General features: G+C 37.8%; 1 protein-coding gene across 1 annotated transcript in view; it reads right to left on the bottom strand.

Moving 5' to 3' along the window:
* LOC115624511 overlaps window positions 1-4708 on the bottom strand; it is a 37008-nt gene extending 32300 nt beyond the window's left edge. The window contains exons 1-2 of the mRNA XM_030519223.1: window positions 4464-4708; window positions 3708-4384 (exon numbers count right to left, since the gene is read on the bottom strand). Of these exons, the coding sequence (XP_030375083.1) occupies window positions 3708-4384; window positions 4464-4593 (807 nt within the window). The 5' untranslated portion in view covers window positions 4594-4708. The remainder of the gene's footprint in view (window positions 1-3707; window positions 4385-4463) is intronic.
* Between the last annotated feature and the right edge of the window lie 15948 nt (window positions 4709-20656).

Genomic DNA, 20656 nt, shown 5'->3' with positions numbered 1-20656 from the left:
TTTCTAAACCAATCAAGCTATGAAGATTTTGTTTTGGCCAATCAACAGGCCGACTGACAACTACATCATTATTGAATCCGCTCCACTTCGATGACGATGTAAGGATGGCGCTAGGCTGGAGGAACCTCCAAGGAAGCAGACCTAAGACGACAACCTGGCGGCGGACCACCCTTCAGGAATTATCCCAGAACAATATCACGTGGGATACAGCTAGACGGCGGCTAAAAATCGAGTTAGATGGAAAGTTCTTGTAGAAGCCCTAAGCTCCCAAGTGGAGTAAAAAGGAATAAAAAAAGGACAAAAATATGTGATTTTCTCATTTCTACAGAATATGCACATAAATACAGGGATATATAAAGCCGCTATGCTTTATTTCTGGTTTTGTCTACTTATCCAACTTGCATGAGATGCGATCTATTAAAGGCTTGTCGCTTGTACCGGAAATTGGCACGTGCCCGAAAGAGATTTCGATGCGAGTATTATAGGCTGCAGCTTCTTGTTATCTTGTTATTGGATAACACAAGTCCGGAAACATGAAATACGTGAGAAATTCAACTTTAGCCGAGAGGTTGGAGTGTGTAGCATATCAACATTTTGATATACGCACTTTTACACTCAAATACATGCGACTACTATATATGCGCATATGTGTGCACAAATAGGCACTTAAAGTCTTTTTGTCGGTGTTTTCAGTGAGTTTTACAGAATTTGATGTGCAGTTGACAAGTTGACTTTGACGCATTTCCACTGCTGTGGATGCCGGCAGGCGCTATGGTCTAACATCTTACATGTATTTTCTATATATGCGTGTGTGTGAGAGCGGACTATAGTTCTCGCCATCGTTTTGGATGATTTATGCAGTGACGTATACCTTCCTAATTCCGAAATGTTTGATTGACAGCTCTGAGTGGTTGACAGTTGTTTGACAATTCAGCCCAATGGTAATTGTCGCGTCTGCAGCTTGACGCACTCGCTTAGAAACGATTTTCTCGTAACGCTTGACAAATTTTCAACATGTTGTCGCCCTTTATTGCCTAGGCATGTGTGTCCATGTGTCTGTGTTTGCCTGTATTCCGATTCATGGAATAAAGATTCAAAAGTGTGCAGCATTGAGGAACATCAATGACAGAGTAGTAGAAATGTAGTAGTATTTCATGAGATAAAATCTTCCTTTTTTGATCTGCATTCAAAAAGGTAAATGCCGACTTGTGTAGAATATGCTCTATAAAGAGTCTGGCCTAGAAAAGACGTATGCTCGAAAGTCTAAGCAGTAGCAGTCAAAGTATATTTTTATCTATTTTTATAACCTGTACAAGAAGAGTAAAGGGGTCCTATAAAGTCATGTAGTTTTTGCAACAACAAAAAGGAGGAGTACCAGACCCCATAAAGTATATATCGTGTATTCTTAATGATCGGACGAGTGTTTCTAAACTTGTCCGTCATCCATATGCTTAAAGAGGATTCTGCTAAATTCATGTAGTTCTTGGAATAGTAATTAATTTAATAAAGATTAATATTGTATTTGTATTAGCCTCGATTTTAAGGAATTCACAGCTGGAAATGTAATGTTTAGGAACTTTCTGCAAGCCACATATATGTACATCTATACTAATATTATAAAGAGGAAAGATTTGATTGTTAGTTTGAATTGAATCGAATCTACTGGAATCGAATCTACTGCACCGATTTAATGGATTGCTTCACTGTTGCACACTATCGACAGTGAACATGGGCTATATTATATTTGCAAAAAAGAATGTAATCCTTATTAAAACGCCGATAATGTAACCAAAGGTGTAAAAAAATTACGTTAAAAAACTCCTGATAGCATACTGTTAATTCATAATCATCCTCGAAACATTGTCACTTTAAATATTAAGGCAATATTATTCAAAAGCCCCCAGCCAAATAAAAGATTACAAATCGATCGACACCGTGATTAATATTCAAGATACTTAAATTCACTAAACCCTTCTGGACTGCCGCCACATGAATTGACGGTAAAATTCGTAATTGCAAAGGAAATGTAGGACAATTTAATTAAACAACTATTATCAACGGCTCAGCAACTGGTCAACTAGCTCAAATAACGAGGATACCGAGGATACCGATGATCCCATTTGATAATTTTTATGGCTTCACTTTTCGTGAGTCCGAAGGCCAAGCCTTCGAATTAGTAGGGATCGACATACGAAAGCAATGTTTTACGGTATGTTGACCTATCACGGGTCGGAGCTCCTGAAAATCAATGGACCCTCTAGTGGTTCCCGGAGATTTAAGTGTTGTGTGATTGTTATTATAGCAATAATACATATAAGTTTTTCGGTGAAGTAAACATTTTGTAATGTTTAAAACAATATGGAAAATTTTCCATTCCATTCCATTTTACCTGAGAATGGATGCACAATATATATACAATATACAATTAATAATAAACGGAAATTTGAATAATAACGTGAATAAATGTCATTTAAAGTAAATTCCAATGCGAAATGTCGTGTTACTTCAAACACAATTCTAAGATAGCATTTTCCTGATCCTCCTCATCTTTAGTTGAAAGCCGCCATCCTCCCAACCACAAACAAAACTGAGAATTTGATGTTCACTCGTTTGTTTTTTGCTTGTTTTGCTGCTACTGTTGTCGTTAAACTTATGTTAACGTTGTTCTTTAATAATAAACACTACGAGTGCAGAAACCACAATCGCCGAGAGTCTTCGGCGTCTTTGTACGTGGTGTTGCTGCAGCAAGTGAGTTACAACAATGAACAACATACATAACAACAAGGAAAACGAAGCAACAACAGCAACAACAACTAAATGCAAACATTCGAATTAGGCCAAAATTGGAGCGCACACCCAAACAGCCGGCCAAAGACCTAAAACGTTGTCATGGCTAGTTGAAGGAACAAAGTACATACATGTGTCCGTACACGAGCGTACACATGTCGAGTAGCTCGCCAAGCAGCGCAGGCAACACAAGTACCCGGCGACACTTTGGCGACCAGGCCCCCCTCTCCAAAGAAGCAGAGCAGAAGACGCTGCAGCAGTGTCCGCCATGTAATTTTGTGAGCACAACATTTTTATTGTCCGCTAATAAAATTAATGGATTTATTCAATTCGAAAGTGCTGGTGGCACTTCGTGACATGTGATGCTTGACACTCAGTGAGTTGGCCGGCCGACCAGGGCCCAGCAGTTCCACATGAGCACCGCCCAAGTCTGGGAGTAAGTATCCACCATGCTGTGGATGGATGCATGTGACAATAGACCGACGGCATAAAAACGTTTTTCCAGCTACATTTACAGAGGGTAGAGGGCTGATCGTTATCTGCCGTGTGATTTGTTGGGGGCACAGTGGGAGTGGATGAAATATATGTACATAAGTACATATGCGTTTTGTAATTGCTGCATTAATGCAAAGCGACTCACAAAACTATTTACGAATAAATCCAGAGCAATTCGCTAATTAATCATGACAAGGGCACGCGCAAAAACCTTTAAAATGCAAAATGCACAAAAAGTGGAGCATATTATGGAAAGCAAACATGAAAAGCTTCCCACCGGCACATTGGTACACACAGGAAATGGGAGAAAAACGTCAAGGGAAAGTTGCAGTTGGGCATCCATGCGAGACGACCACTCAAAGTGATGCACACCCGCATGTTAAAATGATGGGGTCAACCGGTTTTAATACTCAGAGCAAACTCACCTTCTCTGGCTTTTTCTTGGCTGGTGGCGAAATAATCTTGGCTTCTTCTTCAGATGCCATGCGATTGAACTTGCGAGTGGCCTCCTTTACGCTGATCACGGGATTGTCAACTGTGTCGCTTACTTTATCGGTGGCTGAGCTGTCAGTCGAAGTAGCAGATGCGCCGGACGAGAAGGAAAATCGCGGTATGTTTTCCTTATTATGGTTTTCCTTACTGTCATCTACAGAGTTGGCGCGCGACACACTCTGTGGACGCGTTTCCCCACCAGTGATGGTTTCAACAGCGGTTTCAGTAGGCACTTGGCGCTCAAGACGCGCTGGATCAATACGTTGCATGGCTGCTGCGAATTCATTTACACAATCGCGATAGTTATCCTTGTGTTCTGGCTGCACTGCAATCCCGGTGCTGACCGTTGGTGATTGCACCACAGGTGGTGGCTTGTATGGAGGTGGCTGACGAAAAGGCGAGCCAACGCCACCTTCCGAAATGATGGAGCCACCGCCCGGGCTGGAAGGCCCGGCGGCATTGGCTGCAGCTGCCACAGCACGCTCCACGGCCTCGTCCTCGGGGCATTCGTTAATATACTTTTTGCGCAAGATAAGAAACTTCTGATTGTTCTCGTTCCTAATCGACGCCAGCAACGTCACGTAGGTCTTAAACAGTTTGCGAGCCTCATCTGTAATTTTATTTAGTTTCCATTTAGTTTAGTAGCTGGCAAGCAACAGGTTGCTTTTTGAGCCAAGCTGATGACTCACTTTGTGTTTGCGGATCTGTGAGGAATGGCCTGAAATGTTTTACAAGTGCGTGGTTGGTGACTTTGCAATCTGCATTTTGCAGCATGTAATTTCTTATTTCCGCGACGGATAATTCCTTCGGCGGCTCCATTGCACACTCTACACACTTATTATGCACGAATATTAAACAAAAACAAATAAATTGCCGATTTGCGCAACACAAACTAAACAAAAACACGCACACCAGGGACGCCGATTGCTGCTCAACAGCTGGTTTGTCTCTGCGTTTCAACGACTGTTCTTTCATAAAGCGTGAGTGCGAGCGAGAACAAGTTTGTATCGCTGCCGCCCTGGTTGGCTCAAAGAAAAATGCTCAGTGCTATATAACGTGAAACGCGTGTAGCAAAGACAGCTGCAGCTGGAACGTACAAAAATACGTACATACATATGTATGTATGTATTTTGTATGAGTTTTATGAAGTAAATATTCAATGGTAGGTGAAAAATTTAATGAATGCCTTTGATATTCTTAGTTTTATTTTATTTGTGGCAAACACACACTCTTGATTGTTAGGGAATTTTTGTGCTAAAAAAGTGGGCTTAATTTTTATTAAAGTAGGGCCCATGAGCGCCGTTATTTTAAAAAACTGAATACACTCTTGTACATTTCATGTACAGAATATAAAAACTGAAATGAAATCCTAGAGTTGTGTACCCTCAACTCTTAATAAACCCCCCTGCTTAAAACAAGAATGGAATGCTAAACTCTTACAAACCGTGTAAAAAGAATTACAGGACCTATGAAAAATCACTAATAGAGGGCGGAGTGGGGAGGCAAAAACAACTTCATCTGCCTAGGGCTTAGGGAAATTCAGTTTAAAGGGAGTTTTTGAAGGCGACAATATCACTTTTGTGATGAACAAACTTGTATTTTGAATTATTCCGGGAACTTTTTGAACGAGTTACTATTTAGTAACTAACTCCTGTTCTATGCTTTTTAAGCCGTAAAAATAGCTAGAACAATATATTCTTGCTTTTGTATCGTCGAATAAACAATCGAAATTTGATTTGTTTATTTTTCGTCTTCAGATATAATAGCAAAGGGTGAAGGGTGCGATATCAACACTTTGATTTAGCATAAGTCGCACATGTCCAGACGGTATAATTATATCGATGGTATCTCAACAATAAGCAAAATTCTGATTATAGAACATTCTTTAGACCTTAAACTTGTGGGGTTTCACGACGTCGTAGAAGTCTTTCTTAAAATATATTTTCCCTACATGTTTGCTACCTATACTACTTATAGGGAAATGGTTTCAATTACATCTCCCGCGCATATATACGTAAATATACATTTATTATATTTATATTTAAATTTAAAAACCAATTTGAAATCTGTTTTTATGATATGTATGTAGATATGTTTAAAATGTAGATGAATATCGAAACTATACTTAAATCAGGAATAACTAATTAAATAGCCTCATTTAATGCATAATGAACGATTATACTTGTACATGTCAATTGATTCCACTATATTTATACCGCACAACCGCTAAAAGCCGACTTGGAATTTCTGGTCATTTTATATTTACATATGTGAAAACTCAAATTCGAATAAGGTAATACAAATATAAAAATTGAATAAATAGTTAGTATTTACAGAATATTTAAATCGGCTGCAAGAAGCTTAATACCAATGTTGAGAAAAATATTAAAATTTGGTACCAAACAAAGTAAATTTAACTATTCTTCTGTTGAAGTAAATGAAATGACATCGATAATATTCATATTTGAAGAATATATAATATATATAAATAGTTAAATAATATATAAATAGTTAAATATGGTTCTGATTGAAAATTTTGTGTTTTATATTTGATATAAATATACAAATTTTAGAACAATGAATAGATTTTGAAAATAATCATATCTGTATTCTCTGTAGTTTTTTCAGTATATAACCGGATATACTTACATACAATATCGACTCAACTCGTGATACTGGGATCAGCTACACTTCCTTGCTACTAAATCAGTAGACCATTTTACAAAAAGGCCAATAATCTCTTCTGTAATTCCAGAGTAAATGAAACTGGGGGATTTTATTAGTATAAATGTGGGAAAGGCTATTTTTTGTATTAAATTATATTTGTAATGGTATTAAAACATACTTCTAGTTTTGCAAATCTTGGTCCTTATCAATGACAGAATATATAATGTAGTTTAGAATTTTTTTATATTTGATACTCTACAATAATTTATGCCTTGTACTGAATCGATCTCTAGTCTTATTCGACATTTATCCCTGTAGGGAAAAGGTCCGCTTAGCTAAGGAAAAAATTGGACTATTTCAATGACAATGCTTTGTGGAATTAAAAATTTTTCATTACTCTGCTTGGCAGGAAAACTCGTATGTCTTTTTGTATCTGTCAGATGCGATGTTTGCTTGGGCTGCAATTGAAATATTATTTCACCAGAAGCGTTGAGAACAGCCGAAAAAGGGACTCATTTTGGAAGGCAGAAACGAGCGTATAATCAACAACAATTGCAGAAGCAACAACAGCAATGCGAAACAGTTTCATTTGACAAACATTTACAAATTGCACACATTTTAATCTTACCACAGTCAGATAGACAGAGACATTGCCTTACGGCTGGAAGCGTGAGTATCTACGAGTATGTTGCTTGCCGAAATGGTGGTCTATAAGTCGGATCAGGCAACTGGCGCGATGTGGTAGGCCTTGGTACTAGGCAGTTGGCAGCAGTCAGCAGGCAGGGGATGTGTTAATTTCATTTTCGATTTGCCAAATGCGATTGTGTTGGAAATTGTCGAAATGTCGTCATTTATCATCTGCACACTGGCTCCGGCTCTAAGTTCCTCACCGTCTCTGTCTCCGCCTCCGCCCCCGGCTTCTGGAAGGAAGCTATCGGCTGGCGCTCCAGCTCGTGCGAGTCTAGGCATGACGGGCTGGCTGCTGTCAATGTTGAGATTGTCTGCGGCAACGCCGATGTCGACAATAACAACGACGACAGGAGCGCATCTGGATACACAGATTGTGATTGTATCTTTCAGTTGCATTTCAAGATGCAAATGTCAAGATGTGCTGTTTCTGCCTGACACCCGTCCGATGCTCTTCCATCGCTTTAGGCAGGCGCAGTCGCATATGCAAATGAGTTATTGAATTTTGCAATTACACACTGCAGCATTTTATGTGAAGCATAAGTATATATATATACACACTATTGTACATGTATATATTAGTAATCCAAATGCAATGTCTCTGCAGGCAGTGCCTTCCTCTTCAGTTGAGGGATGGAATAGCGGTGTAACGAAAGCAAAAAGAAAATGGCGAACGGATTCGATTTGAGGGGGTTGTACGCAAAGATATTCCAGTTACTTATTAATGTTTTCCAAAGCAATTGCTTCTAAATTCATGTATATCTGGGCGATACGATTTTGGTGAATCGGTTCTATGAGAACCTGCGACTTTTTTTTGGGAAGCAATGCTAGCTTTCAGGATTTAAATTTGTGTGGTTTTGTATTAGGATTTACTCAAAATATCTCTGTGTTTTCCGTAACCAGGAGTTAATCCAGAGGGGGTCAGATTTTGTTGGCCGGTTTTTAACTATCAAATTATTTGCAGTAGACAAACACAAAGCAAAACACGTTTAAAATATAGGAAAAAAGGGTTAAAATTAAATTGTGAATTCAATAAAAATAAAAAAGCACTTGCTAAAAAATAAGACCATTTGTAATTATGAAATTTAACAATTCGAATTTTTGTTTCCTTACAAAATGATAGTTGATTGCTAAATTGAATTCGGATGTTTCTCAGTTTAATAGCATTTTTTTGCAAGTTCAAATGGAAAGGGATAGAAACAATGAATATTTCTGTTAACTAGAAAATAACCCGTTATATTGATACAATATATTGTCTTAGGTTTTAATTAAATCGGCGTTGAAACTGGGTGCCGCGAAAATGACTTCTGGATTAGTCCCGTGCGAATGCCATGTTTTTTTTTGCAATTATCTTGGAAACGAAAAGTTTCCCACAATCAACCTTAGAACCAATTATTGGGCTAACTAAGGGTTATACAAGTAAGTTAAGCCTATTAGCACAATAAAAAATCGTTTTCATGCCCATATATGTATATACATGTATGTGCATATAAATTCGGAACTTTACAAGTATATCTTCACAACAACCTAGCTGATCAATTAGGCGCAGCCATAAAATAGATAAGTCTTCAGTGATTTGTATACAATGCGGTACAAATTCAAAATTATCTGCAAAATTGTTGGAGTAAGATGTGGATTTAATTTAACACACACACTGATATTGCAGTTGCCACTTGTTCAACGCATCTTGTAAAATGCTGACAAGCAGAACGTCAACTGAATCCCAGCCGCGTCTTCGGGGAATGCAGCAAATCTGCAAAGATTCCTGGGGGCTACGCGCAGTCACTCCGACTGCCAAATTAATTTGCATGCTCGTCTGAGGCGCGCGAAATAAATTTCATGCTGACTCGTTAATGTGAAGGGTGTTCTGGTGCGACTTGTGTGGCAATTGCGCGACTAGTTGCCAGTCCTCCGGCAATCCAATATTCGCCCATTAAGCAGGAAATTATTAATTAAGTTTGCATGTTCGGGTTCGTTCAACCTGAAATGTTTCATTCAAATGATTGAAGACTTTATTTTAATCCACGCGATGAGTAATATGAGTGGAAATGTATTGCACTTTTTTTGAATCCAAAATAAGTACTTCTGAAAAATAAACTTAATTGCGACCACAATATTTTAGTACAGTTTTATTAAGTTAAGTAATAAACAAACAGAAGGTTTAAAAAATATAGCTTTCAAATACATCAATTGGTTTTAATACCTATGAATCAATAATAAAATAAAAATATTTCGAAAAAGAACAATTTTATGCATCGTTATATCAATGAGAATATTCAACGAGCTAGCAAGAATCCCAAAATATGATTTCGTTCCTGAGTCCATTTCGAATTACGCGGCAACCAACATGAAAGAAGCAGGATAAAAAAATTTCAAAGTTTCAAAATTGCAATTTCTTAAATAAAGATTAAATGTTTACAAAAAAATGTATTTAATTCAAAAACTTCAACGAGATCTGTGCTAAATCATAATATTTTACCACTGATCTGTTTCTTAAACTCTATTTTTCTAAATTTCTCTTTTCAAGCTAAATTCCAAATTCCATTATAATAAAGAAATAGAATGGCACAAAATTAAATTTAAGTCTTTTTTAATTCAAGTTTAAGAAAATCTCTATATGTTTTCTTAAAATTTGTGGAACATTTTATTTCAAGCTATGAATCTTAATCGTCAAAGTATTATGACTTGTAGGAAATATAGTATATTGTCGACCTATCGAAATTTACAAAACATATAGTGCTACAGTTGAGCACACCGTCAGTGAAATACCCTATTTTATGCGCGCACAGCAGAAGCAAAAAGAAGTGGCAGAATAAATTCGGTGCTGCGTTTTGTGGGCGGATTAAATTCGATTCACTTAGAACTGTTCTTAGAATCGATGTATTGATCATTTGAAAAAAAATTATAATTAAATATTAATTAAGTATGCAAAGTTTAGTTTATGGAGCTTTAGAATTGTGGACAGTATTGACTAAATTGTAAAGCGTAAAATAAACTCGATTTCTTGAGCGCTGTACTTCAAATTCTGCACTTCACTCACCTTTTCGTGTTCTAATTATAATCAACTCTACCATAACGTCTTGTCTAATCAATCCTCTAGTAATTTAAGCAGGAACATCTCCGTACATTAAGCTTACCAGCATTTAATACACATCCACTAATTCAATACAAATCGCCCGCAGTAAGTTGGGACACAGCGGCCTATTTTAGGGACTAAAATAACCCTTAAGGATTAGTACTTATTTCTAAATTTCTTTAATTTTAAATTCTGTTTTTCTCTTTTTACTTTTTTTTAATGTTAGATTTTTTCCTTGTTGTATAAAATGGCAGTATTATTTGCTATTGATTTTCAAATAAATAAATAAATATCAAGTTTGCTCAAAGTGCCCTCAGTCGTTTCCGAAATACAGGCATTCATACAGACGGACGGGCAGAGATACGGACATTCAGTCGGACGGACAGAGAGACGGACACACAGACGGATTAAGAATATATGTGCACCTAATTCTGTTTTTACAAGGTTTTGATTTAGCACGGTGTGATAATAAGAAATTTTAATTTTTGTTACATTTTTTTCGATTTAGCACGATTCAAAATCAAACAAAACCAAAAAATTTAAAACACACACAGCTCCCAAACAGCGAGAAACAATTCTGGTATGGATCGTTACAAAGAATTACACAAAGAGGCCAAAAACGGCTCATAACATAAGAGTAAGTCCTGTTCAAAATTATTTCAGCAATGATAGTGATTTTATTCAAAGAAAGATATTTTTAGTAACTGTAATGACAGCAGTTAAATTTGTATTTTAATAAGAAACAAAAATTATTTTAACTTTAAAATTTAACAACCTATTATTTTTTGTTTTTTCACTCATTTTAATAGGGTTTAGAGATAAGGAAACAATCATCTATTTTTTTATGTCTTTTTTAACACTTTTTTTTTCTAAAACCAATCTACCGTGTAAAAACAGAATTAGGTGTACATAGTTTTAGGGATCGGAGATACTTTCTTCTGCCGGTTGCATTTTTTGCAAAAACCTAATGTCTCCGTGGCATGAAAATGTAAAGATTTTGATAGAAAATGTGCAGAAACGATTTGAAATGCTTAATCCGTGTCAACTTCTCTACAAGATCTGGTTCTGGTATTGCATGGAATTGTGGGTTATGTTCATCAGAGGCATTTTCCAGCTCGATTGAGCAATTGTCACCGATCGCGTCGAGCTGTGGCGCCTGATAAGCACCGCAAATCAAATTAAATAAAAACTGTACGAAATAATTTAAAGCGATTCTGGCCGAGACGCCACGACAGCCGAACAGCCGAACAGCCGAGGCAAAGAGATTGTCTGGTCATGCCATGTGGCTGGCAGGCTGGCAGGCTGGCAGGCTGGAAGGCAATGCTGCCGACTGGGCGAGGAGCACCACCGATAGCTGCGCCACACCACCACCCCCGCAAGCGCCAAGTGGTGACGACGACTGCAGACAACAGCTACGATCGTCGATAGCTGAAGCGTTTGTCTTGTCATTGTGGGGCTGTTGCCGCATAATTGGCAATTGGGATTGGGATTATTCACTTTTATGACTTTTTTTGCCCACTTGCAGCCGAGTGGTGCGGCTGTTGAGGGTCTATCTATTGGAGTTACATCGAAGTCGTGTCTGTCGGCGAGTGGAGCGTAGCAGTCTCTGCTGCCTCCGGACTGCCTGACTGCCTAACTGCCTAACTGGCTGACTGGCTGACTGCCGGCCTGCCTGTATGTTTCTTCAGTCGCTCGTTCAATTTAGATTTTTATTTATTTCTTGTCGAAGTCCCTGCTTCTCTGCTATTTATTTGTGCAGATCAGAGGCTTGGGGTACCTGCTGCTTGACCCACGGCCACACGGCCTTATGGCCAAGAGTGGCGAGTGGCGCCTGAACTTACATGCGAGCTCATCGTTGATGTCTGCCACGTCCACATCCACATCCACGTCCACGTCCACGGCCATGCCATGTCAGGCCATTCCGCGCCCCCTGTGACAGGGCGATGGTCAAGCTGGCCAGCTCGAGATCTAGTGAACACATTTTTCTGTTTCTCTGGCTGTTTTTTGTGTGTGCGAACCAGTACCAGGAAGTCGAACTTTTGGCCAAAGTGCTGCCACATGTACTTGGCTGAGATTTTTACAAGCTGCCGCTCACTCCACAGAGTGAGGCAGGAACAGGAGCAGGTGTCCTGCTTACCACCGGGCTTGGCAAATGCCCGTCGACCTCCTCAAGTGCCACGGCCATTGTCATCATCATTATCGAGCCATTACCAAATGAACGGTCCGCATTATAAATGAGCACATAAAACATAAACGCTGTTGCACTCCTTGTTGAGCCCAATAGCCGATTAGTGCAATTTAACACCCCCACCCCCTCTCCACCCCCATCCCCGACCGGGTGTCATGCATTTGCCACCCCCTCGGGCCGCCAGCGGTACAAAATCGTCGTCATATGTCGCCATTTCCGTCGCCGTCGCCGTCGCCGCCGCCTTCTGACCAGCACGGGAATTTATTCATATGTCGAGAGAGTTGCCTCCTCTGCTGCTGCGCTGCCGCGTCGCTGCCGCTGCGGTCAAACACTTTAGCGCGCAACGGGATTTGGGCTCGTTTCGCTCGGCTTAGTTCCACTCCCAAGTGGGATTATGTCACTTCCCTCTGACATTTGCATTTTGATTGACAAACTCATTTCGCAATGGCCAAGTTTCGAGCTAGCTGAGTGTTGGCTGCGTCCTGATTTTGTTATGCCCTTTTGGGCTTGGGTTTTGTTTGGCGAGGGCTTAAGAGATTTTCACAATTACACCAATACAGTAACAAACAAATAAATGCAAAGGATTTCCAATATGTTTGCACTTCAGTGTCAGCTGGTTAGAGTATAAAATGTTTCTTTATTATGGAGGTTATTTTATAATACCAGCCTGGAATGTACTTGTATACGCAGATATAGGCGGAGTACAAATTCAATCAGTTTTTGGTGAGCTTTAAGTCGATAATTGGTTGAAAGTTTCTTAATATTCTGACAATACTATATACTTACAAAGTGAAGTTCGTGCACGATCGGTAAATGACAGCCATATGTTACACTATTCTAAACTGTTCGTTTTTAAATGACTGTATTTATTTATTTATTTATTATTAGTTCCTGGTGCGACAAGAAAGATTCTTATAAATTAATGCACTACTCACAAAAATTAAATTTCCTCAGATAATAAAATTAAGAAATAAGAATTGCGCTCTTTAAATGGTAAAGAAATGTGGAACTTTTATAAACGAAGTAATAGTTTTACTTCAACTTTTCTTAGAGAAAAAAGTTATACACTTTATGCAATATGTATGTACTTTGTTATTTTGTTTGGCTCCACTCTTAATTTTTTTTGTATATTAGGTGCTATTCATATAAAGATATTAAATTCTGAATTAAGATGGCTATTAGGAAAATTGTTGGATTGTACAAGTATTCATATGAACTCGATAACTAAACGACAACTACTAGTATTTAAGTCCGATTGTATTTAAGTCCGATAGCATTTAAGTTGTTCCGATGAATGAACCATCGGAACTAGATGATGAACAAGTCACTTCTGATTGAACACCTCGAGAGGGCAGAGCTGCGCAAATTAAGAAAATCTTTAAAAATAAAGCCAATCCTTAGACAAATTAATTCCACAAAATGAAAAATGTATAAACTTTTGTTTTCAATTCTCTGGCAGTTAGAAGCGGGCTTCTAATCAATTGTCATATAGTTTTAGGTATTCTAAACATAAATCGATAATAATATTCGAAGTATTTCCATTGTTTTTTTATGTTTTTACATTATTGGAATGAAATCTTTTGAGGCATATAATTGTTCTGGAATATAGTTATTGTTTATTTGAAAGAAAAACTTAAAAATTATTAAAAGTTTTAGGCATATTTTAACATGAATTGAGGTACATATATTGTTTTTTGGTGTCTATGCTGTAAATCAGATCACAGATCATATATAATCAGCATGTCGCAATATCAATTAGTTTGTTCTTCATTTAAATCATTCCTGGTTATTAATATTAGTAAGTAATATTGTTGCTGTCAAAAGAAGGCAAGACTCGTATGAATATTTGTATGTACGAGTATAGTTCGGGTATAGCAAGGGTGTCAAGCTTAGAAGGGGAAAAAGAAGAAAACTTTTTTAAAATATAGTGTATAATTGAAATAATAATATGAGTAATGCTCAAGGAAAATCTGTTTATATAGTATACTGCACATCCTATAGCCGTTAATGCCTTACTTTCAAATATAGCTCTACACATTCTACGCATTATGTTTTGGAATAAGCTAGAAAATAAAAAATTAAGCCACTGGACAGTACTTCACTCTTTGCTGGCCTTCAAAACCCTTCAATAATTTGTAGTTATCGCTAAAATTCTGTGATTGCCTTTCGCATCCAAGGTCCTTCGTACGCGTTCATGCATTAAACATTATTCTGCAGATTTTAAGGACTACGACACGCTTGCTGGAATCATTGGGTGTGCAATGTTTGCTGGTTAATTCCAATTCATAGTAAATGTACCCAAGCGTACTTGTATTTATTATGCCTATTTATATCGCATAAAATAATTACGATTGAATAATGGACATAAATTATGTGACGGGCCATGGATTCATTTCGAATCTGAATATAGACGAGTAACAGCCTGACAGCCATTGAAGTCGAGCATGCCGAAAAGCGATTACAGCAACAACAACAACAACGAAAACAACAACAACAAAAATTACAACAACCATTCAAACAATGCCTGTATAAAGGTTACAGACCGTTGCGTACCCTTACCCATCCATCGGTCCCCTGCCCTTCATCATCGACAGGCTCGACTGAGGCGAATGTTGAGCTCGACAGCCGCCTGTTGAGAGTGTTGTGACAGTTTTGCAAGTGAAAAATAAAAATAATTCATTTTTCGCGCCACTCTGCCTCGCCTCGCCTCGCCTCGCCCTGCCCCGCTTCCTTGCCAGGCCACATCACTTTTCGGGTTAGAATATTTCGGGGCCTGTGGCTTCGATTCCGAGCTGCCGTTGCTGCCGTTGCTGCCATTTCTGCCGCTTCTGCCATTTGGCGGCTATTTTGAAATTGATATATGCATAAACCGCAGTGACAGATGTTGCAATTAAAACGGCATAAAATGCGCGTCCCTCAGCCCATCGGACTAATGGCTGGGAGGGGTGCGGAAGCGGCCTGAAACGAATCGAAACGGTAAGCCACCACCACCCTGCCCTCCCTGAAAGCAAACACTGTCAGCGTGACAGGCGAACAGCTCAATTGTCAAAATAGGTTTTAAGTGGCAGTGGCAACTGATTTGTAAGTGAAGTGCAATTCTTGCCAGGATGCGGGTGACAAGTGCAGGCGCTATTTGGGCCTGGGCCTGGGCCGGCCCAGTGGGTGGCCAGCTGTGGCGGCCGCAAATGGAAACGCCCCATGTGGTTGACACTCGTCTGCTGGCGCGGCGCGCAGTCGTCGTTGTGGTGACCCATTGATTGATTGCATTTGGCATCTCGCCACTTCTTCTTCTTCTTCTGCGGCCCTCCTGCTGCCCCATTGAGCGCGCAAAAAGCGCAACTCGTAAAACGCGCAACATGGCAAATATTGTACTCAACACTCAGAGGGGCGCATCGGTTGGTGTTTATTTATTTTCCCTTTTTTTCCCCCTTCCTCTAACGCCTCTTGAAGTCAACTGCCAAGCTGGTCAGTTGTCGCTTAAAGCCAAGTACACATTCATATTTTCTGGCCGCTGGGGTACTTTGAAATTCCGGTCTTCCATGTAACACCTGAAGTAGAGCAAACTCGAAAGCCCCGCGTTTTTGTGTCCAAAATGTCCAAAACCTGGAGCTGTAGTTTTAAAATATTTAACAAATGTGCTTTAAAACTTACGTTCTCAATTCGATTCAAGCTTGATATCCTTTAGTTCTTAAAGCGCAAACAAAAGTGAGAACACAACATTTATTTTTTAAACGACTTCCAGAAACGGAGGAGGTTCTCAGCTCGTCTGTATTTTTATTTTCATGAGAAAACCAAATGCGCGACAAATGGACGAATAACTCAATATCACGATGATTCTTTTTTTTTTTTTGTGGAAAGGATGTACTTTAAGTGTTCTGATTATTGGAACTCTTCAATTCTTAGATGCGCATTAACGGCCGAATACTTTTTGATTTATAATACTTTTTACTTTTTAATTATACTGTTATATTTATAACTCAAAGTAAACTTATAGTTAAATATAAATACAACTTAAACTAGGTGTTTAGTCTTAATTACAATTTAACATTTACAATTTATATAAATCTGTTGGGGTATAGAATATCCCGATATTTGCGTCATCTAGTAGCTCTACCCATATTCAGGCAATTAGTCTACTTCAGATTCATTAAAAATTAAAAAAAATAAATTACAATTTGAACAAAAAGAAAAACCGACTTCAAATTATTACAACACAAATTAATATGCAATAAAAATTAAAAAAATAATTGCTTATTCTTTTTCAAGAATGTTGGAAGAATTATTGTTATTTTTGGAGTTTGAAGTCGGTTTTTTGGTTAAAATTGTTGTTTATTTATAAATAAATCTATCTTAAACGGATTAATATTTTAATTACATTTTGGATCCAAAATAGGAGCCAAAAGAATCCTTGAATTTAAAACTTCATCTCTCAATGATTCAGTTTCTGTTTTAACATTATATTTGACTGCAATTCTCAAGTCCTCGGTATCTCAAATAAAATAGAGACTGTGTGCATAACTACTAGTATAAACATATATGTATAGCAAAATGATCGAAGATTGTATTTAACACTTAATTTATTGTTTCATTTCCTTAGTTTTTCAGTTTTAGTTTTTCTTAATAGCGGTGATGTCTTTGAGAACTCGATCCTACTCAGTGATTTGGTAAAAAGCTGCCTTCAAGAATGATTCAGCTTTTTAGATTGAGTTGCTTTTCTTTTAATTAAAATTGGTCGTGAAGATCGAAACAGGGCCGCGTTGTATTTCTTCAGAACTATAGTTATACATATATTATTTTTATACCCTGTACCCGTAGGGTAAAAAGGGTATATTAGGTTTGTGCAAAGTATGTAACATACAGAAGGAAGCATCTCCGACCCCATAAAGTATATATATTCTTGATCAGCATGACGAGAGAAATCGATCTAGACATGTCCGTCCGTCTGTCCGTCCGTCTGGATGAACGCGAGGATCTCAGAAACTATAAAAGCTAGAATAACCAAAGTTGGCATCCAGATTCTCCTAGGTCCGAGTAAGGACGATTTTATTTTTTTTTTTTAATTTTCCCCCCCTTCCCCCGCTGCAGAATTTCGTCAATAGCGTCCACATTTCAAATGGTACCTCAACCAAACTTTGCACACATAATTTATAAATAAATATCTAAATTCAAAATTTTATTAAATTCGGTCAATTCTAAGAAAAGTTATTAGCGAAACAAATTCTCACCAGTACAACCCCCACAAACTGCAGCAACAAGTTCGCTCTTCTTCTTCCTCTTTTTACTGCTGCTATGGGCGCATATAACTCAGTGACGGAAGTTTACCTGGGTACAGGGTATTACACTGTCGGGCTTGCTCGACTGTAGCGTTCTCTCTTGTTATAACTAGTATCACTATTTTTTGTGTGTTTTTTATTTAGGTCTTTAATCATGCGAAAAACATTCTAAAATCAACATCTTCCAGGAAAAAATAAGGCATATTTTTAATAGTAGGAATAATGAGCGCTAACTGTAAAAAAACAGCGAATTTTGTTTCAAAATTGTTGTTCCTTCATATAACCTGTAATCAAAGAGTATAAAGAAATATTAGTTTTATCTTATAATTTTAATACTTTTAATGGATGAGCCTTTTTGTTTTTTTTGAATACAGCGTAAGCTAGCGCGATACACTTCTCAGATATACATACGTATTACATTTAGCAGCTATTGTTCTATAATTTCTATTAATTTGTTTCTTTTTTAATTTTAATTTTTATAGCCTGTACCCAAAGGGTGAAAGGCTATACTAGTTTTGTGCGCATGTATGTAACACACAGAAGGAGGCGTGGCAGACCCCACAAAGTATATATATTCTTGATCAGGATGAGAAGCCGAGTCGATATAGCCTTGTCCGTCCGTCCGTCTGTCCGTCCGTCCGTCTGTCCGTCTGTCTGTCCGTCTGTCCGTATGAACGCAAGGATCTCAGAAAGTATAAGAGCTAGAATAACCAAACTTGGTTTCCATATTCTCCTAAGACCGAGAAAGTACGAGTTTGAGTTTTTTTTCGATGCACCCCCCCACTCCCCCGCAATTCCAGTTAGTACTAATGTGTCCGTGTGCCAAATTTCATCATGATAGGTCAATTCTTAAGAAAGAAAGAGCCATAAGTAAAATCGCTGCTCATGCGCTGCCTGCAGCTCTGTCGGCAGCGCTGCCCGCAGCTGTTGTTGTTGTTGCTGCTTTTGTTCAACTTTGTGCTGCATACATACACGCATATAAACACGCATAGGTACGTGATGTAAATGTATGCTGTTTAAACTGAACATAAACATGTATTCTAATTTAATTTAATTAATTAATTCATTCATTCATTTTTTTTAATAATTTAATTTATTTTTTTATTTTTTTTTTAAATTTTTTTTTTTTTGTGGAGAGTACAGGCTATTTTACTGTCGGGCTTGCTCGACTGTAGCGTTCTATCTTGTTTGATTTGAGTTGTCTAAGGGTCTTTTATAATGTATATAACAGTCGGCTGCTTTGGACTTTAGCATATGGAGTTCTTTGTTTGTTATTGTTGCCGTTACTTATTTTTTCTGTGGGTGGTACCGCCTGTCTTGCCCTGGGTCTATAAATTATATGCTTGTGTGAGTGCGTGTAGGTTTGGTGTGTGTGTGTGTGTGTGTGTGTGTATGGTGTGTGTGCGAGGACACGCCCAGACCTTATGGCGCAATTCCATCATGTAAGTCACACTTTTTCAGTTTTATAGGTTAATTCGCTTTTATTACATTATCATAAAAAGTAAACGACAGCAGAAAAGAAACCGAGCGGCACACGCGTGTTAAGCTCCGAGCGACACGGAGTGGTGGGAAGATGCCGTGAGTTACCTTCAACACAGAGACAACAAAAACAACAGTCAAGTGACAGACCACTCCCGGAATGCATTTGTGACTTTCAATGGGCAGGCGGCGTATTAGTTTCCACGTGATGCGGGAGCCTCGTAAAAAAAACAGCTCGTAAAATGCCACTAAAAATATTGAAGGGTCCATTGACAAAATTTGTTGTAAACTTTGTCAAAGCTTGAAGAATTTGTGTTTCAAAGAATTGCCATTGCCATGCTAGGTAGCATCATAGAAAACACGTTAAAGTTTTCAGTTAGGTGCCCAACGGGAATTCTCGGGACATTCTATAGTGTTTTCCCTTCGAAGGCTTAGTAGATACCTTTTTGCCTTGATTTTATAGCACCAATTTTCTCACTTAACATTATTATGTGTAATCTGCTGCAGAAACACGAAGGCACGGCAGAACGCATTTTAGCTGCCCCGAAAAACATAATACCCCTACCGTTTTCGAAGAGAAAGTACTCGGAGAAATTTGTCTTATATTTCAAACTATTTAAGCATTCGTTGGTTATTAAATATTGAAAGAGTTGAAAAAAAATGACATGATTAGACTCGGAATTATTATTTTCATTAATGATAAGAGTAAAGCTCTGGTATACAAAGACGTAAAAGGGACTCAATTGGGATATTTTGATTTAATTTAGTTTAAATTAAGAAAAATGTGGATGTCCAAATATGTCAATAAAAAGGAACCACCCAGAAAGTATAAAGATTTCCATAGTCTGAGATTTTGAAACCGATCTTACCTGTGTGCAAAACGTTTCAACTATAAAATATTATATACAACAATTTTGTTGGGTATTTAATTAAAAAGAAAATGAATTAATTTATAAAGAAAAATTATTTTCGTGGATCTAGCCGAATACATTCTTTTTCCATTGCCAAGTTTAAACATAAACACATAGCCATTAAGATTTGCTCTATAAAATAATTGTAATCATTTAAAAATTTGTTCACAACGCTATCTCGTTATAATGCAATCCTATTCTTAAATTATTTGGATCATGATGAGACATAACTGTTTTCAAGTGATCAGAAATAAGCGAGGCAATTTTTTTGATGCTATAATTGTCATAAATAATTTAAGCTGAATTTCGTTTAGGTTGTTTTTTTTTAACAATCGGAAAATCGGTTGAGTATTACATGAAACATTCGGAAAGCTATATTAATCACATATGAGTATATGTATAGTATGTTATCATCCGCAGTCAATTTTATAATGAATAGTAATTTTAATTATCAAGTTAACTTGTATTTACATTGTATTGTTCAGGTAAAGGTAAACAAACAAATGCACGGTTAGCCAAACAAAACAAATGGGCGGGGCCAATGACAAAAGCTTCCCCTCGCTTGGGAAGCAAGAAAATAAATTGTTAATGGTCGTTTTTC

This window comes from Scaptodrosophila lebanonensis, unplaced genomic scaffold (assembly GCF_003285725.1).
Source record: "Scaptodrosophila lebanonensis strain 11010-0011.00,11010-0021.00 unplaced genomic scaffold, SlebRS2 tig00000061-arrow-pilon, whole genome shotgun sequence".
NCBI lineage: Eukaryota > Metazoa > Arthropoda > Insecta > Diptera > Drosophilidae > Scaptodrosophila > Scaptodrosophila lebanonensis.
Note: the sequence above shows the minus strand (reverse complement) of the source record. Positions and strands in the feature narration are given on the sequence as shown.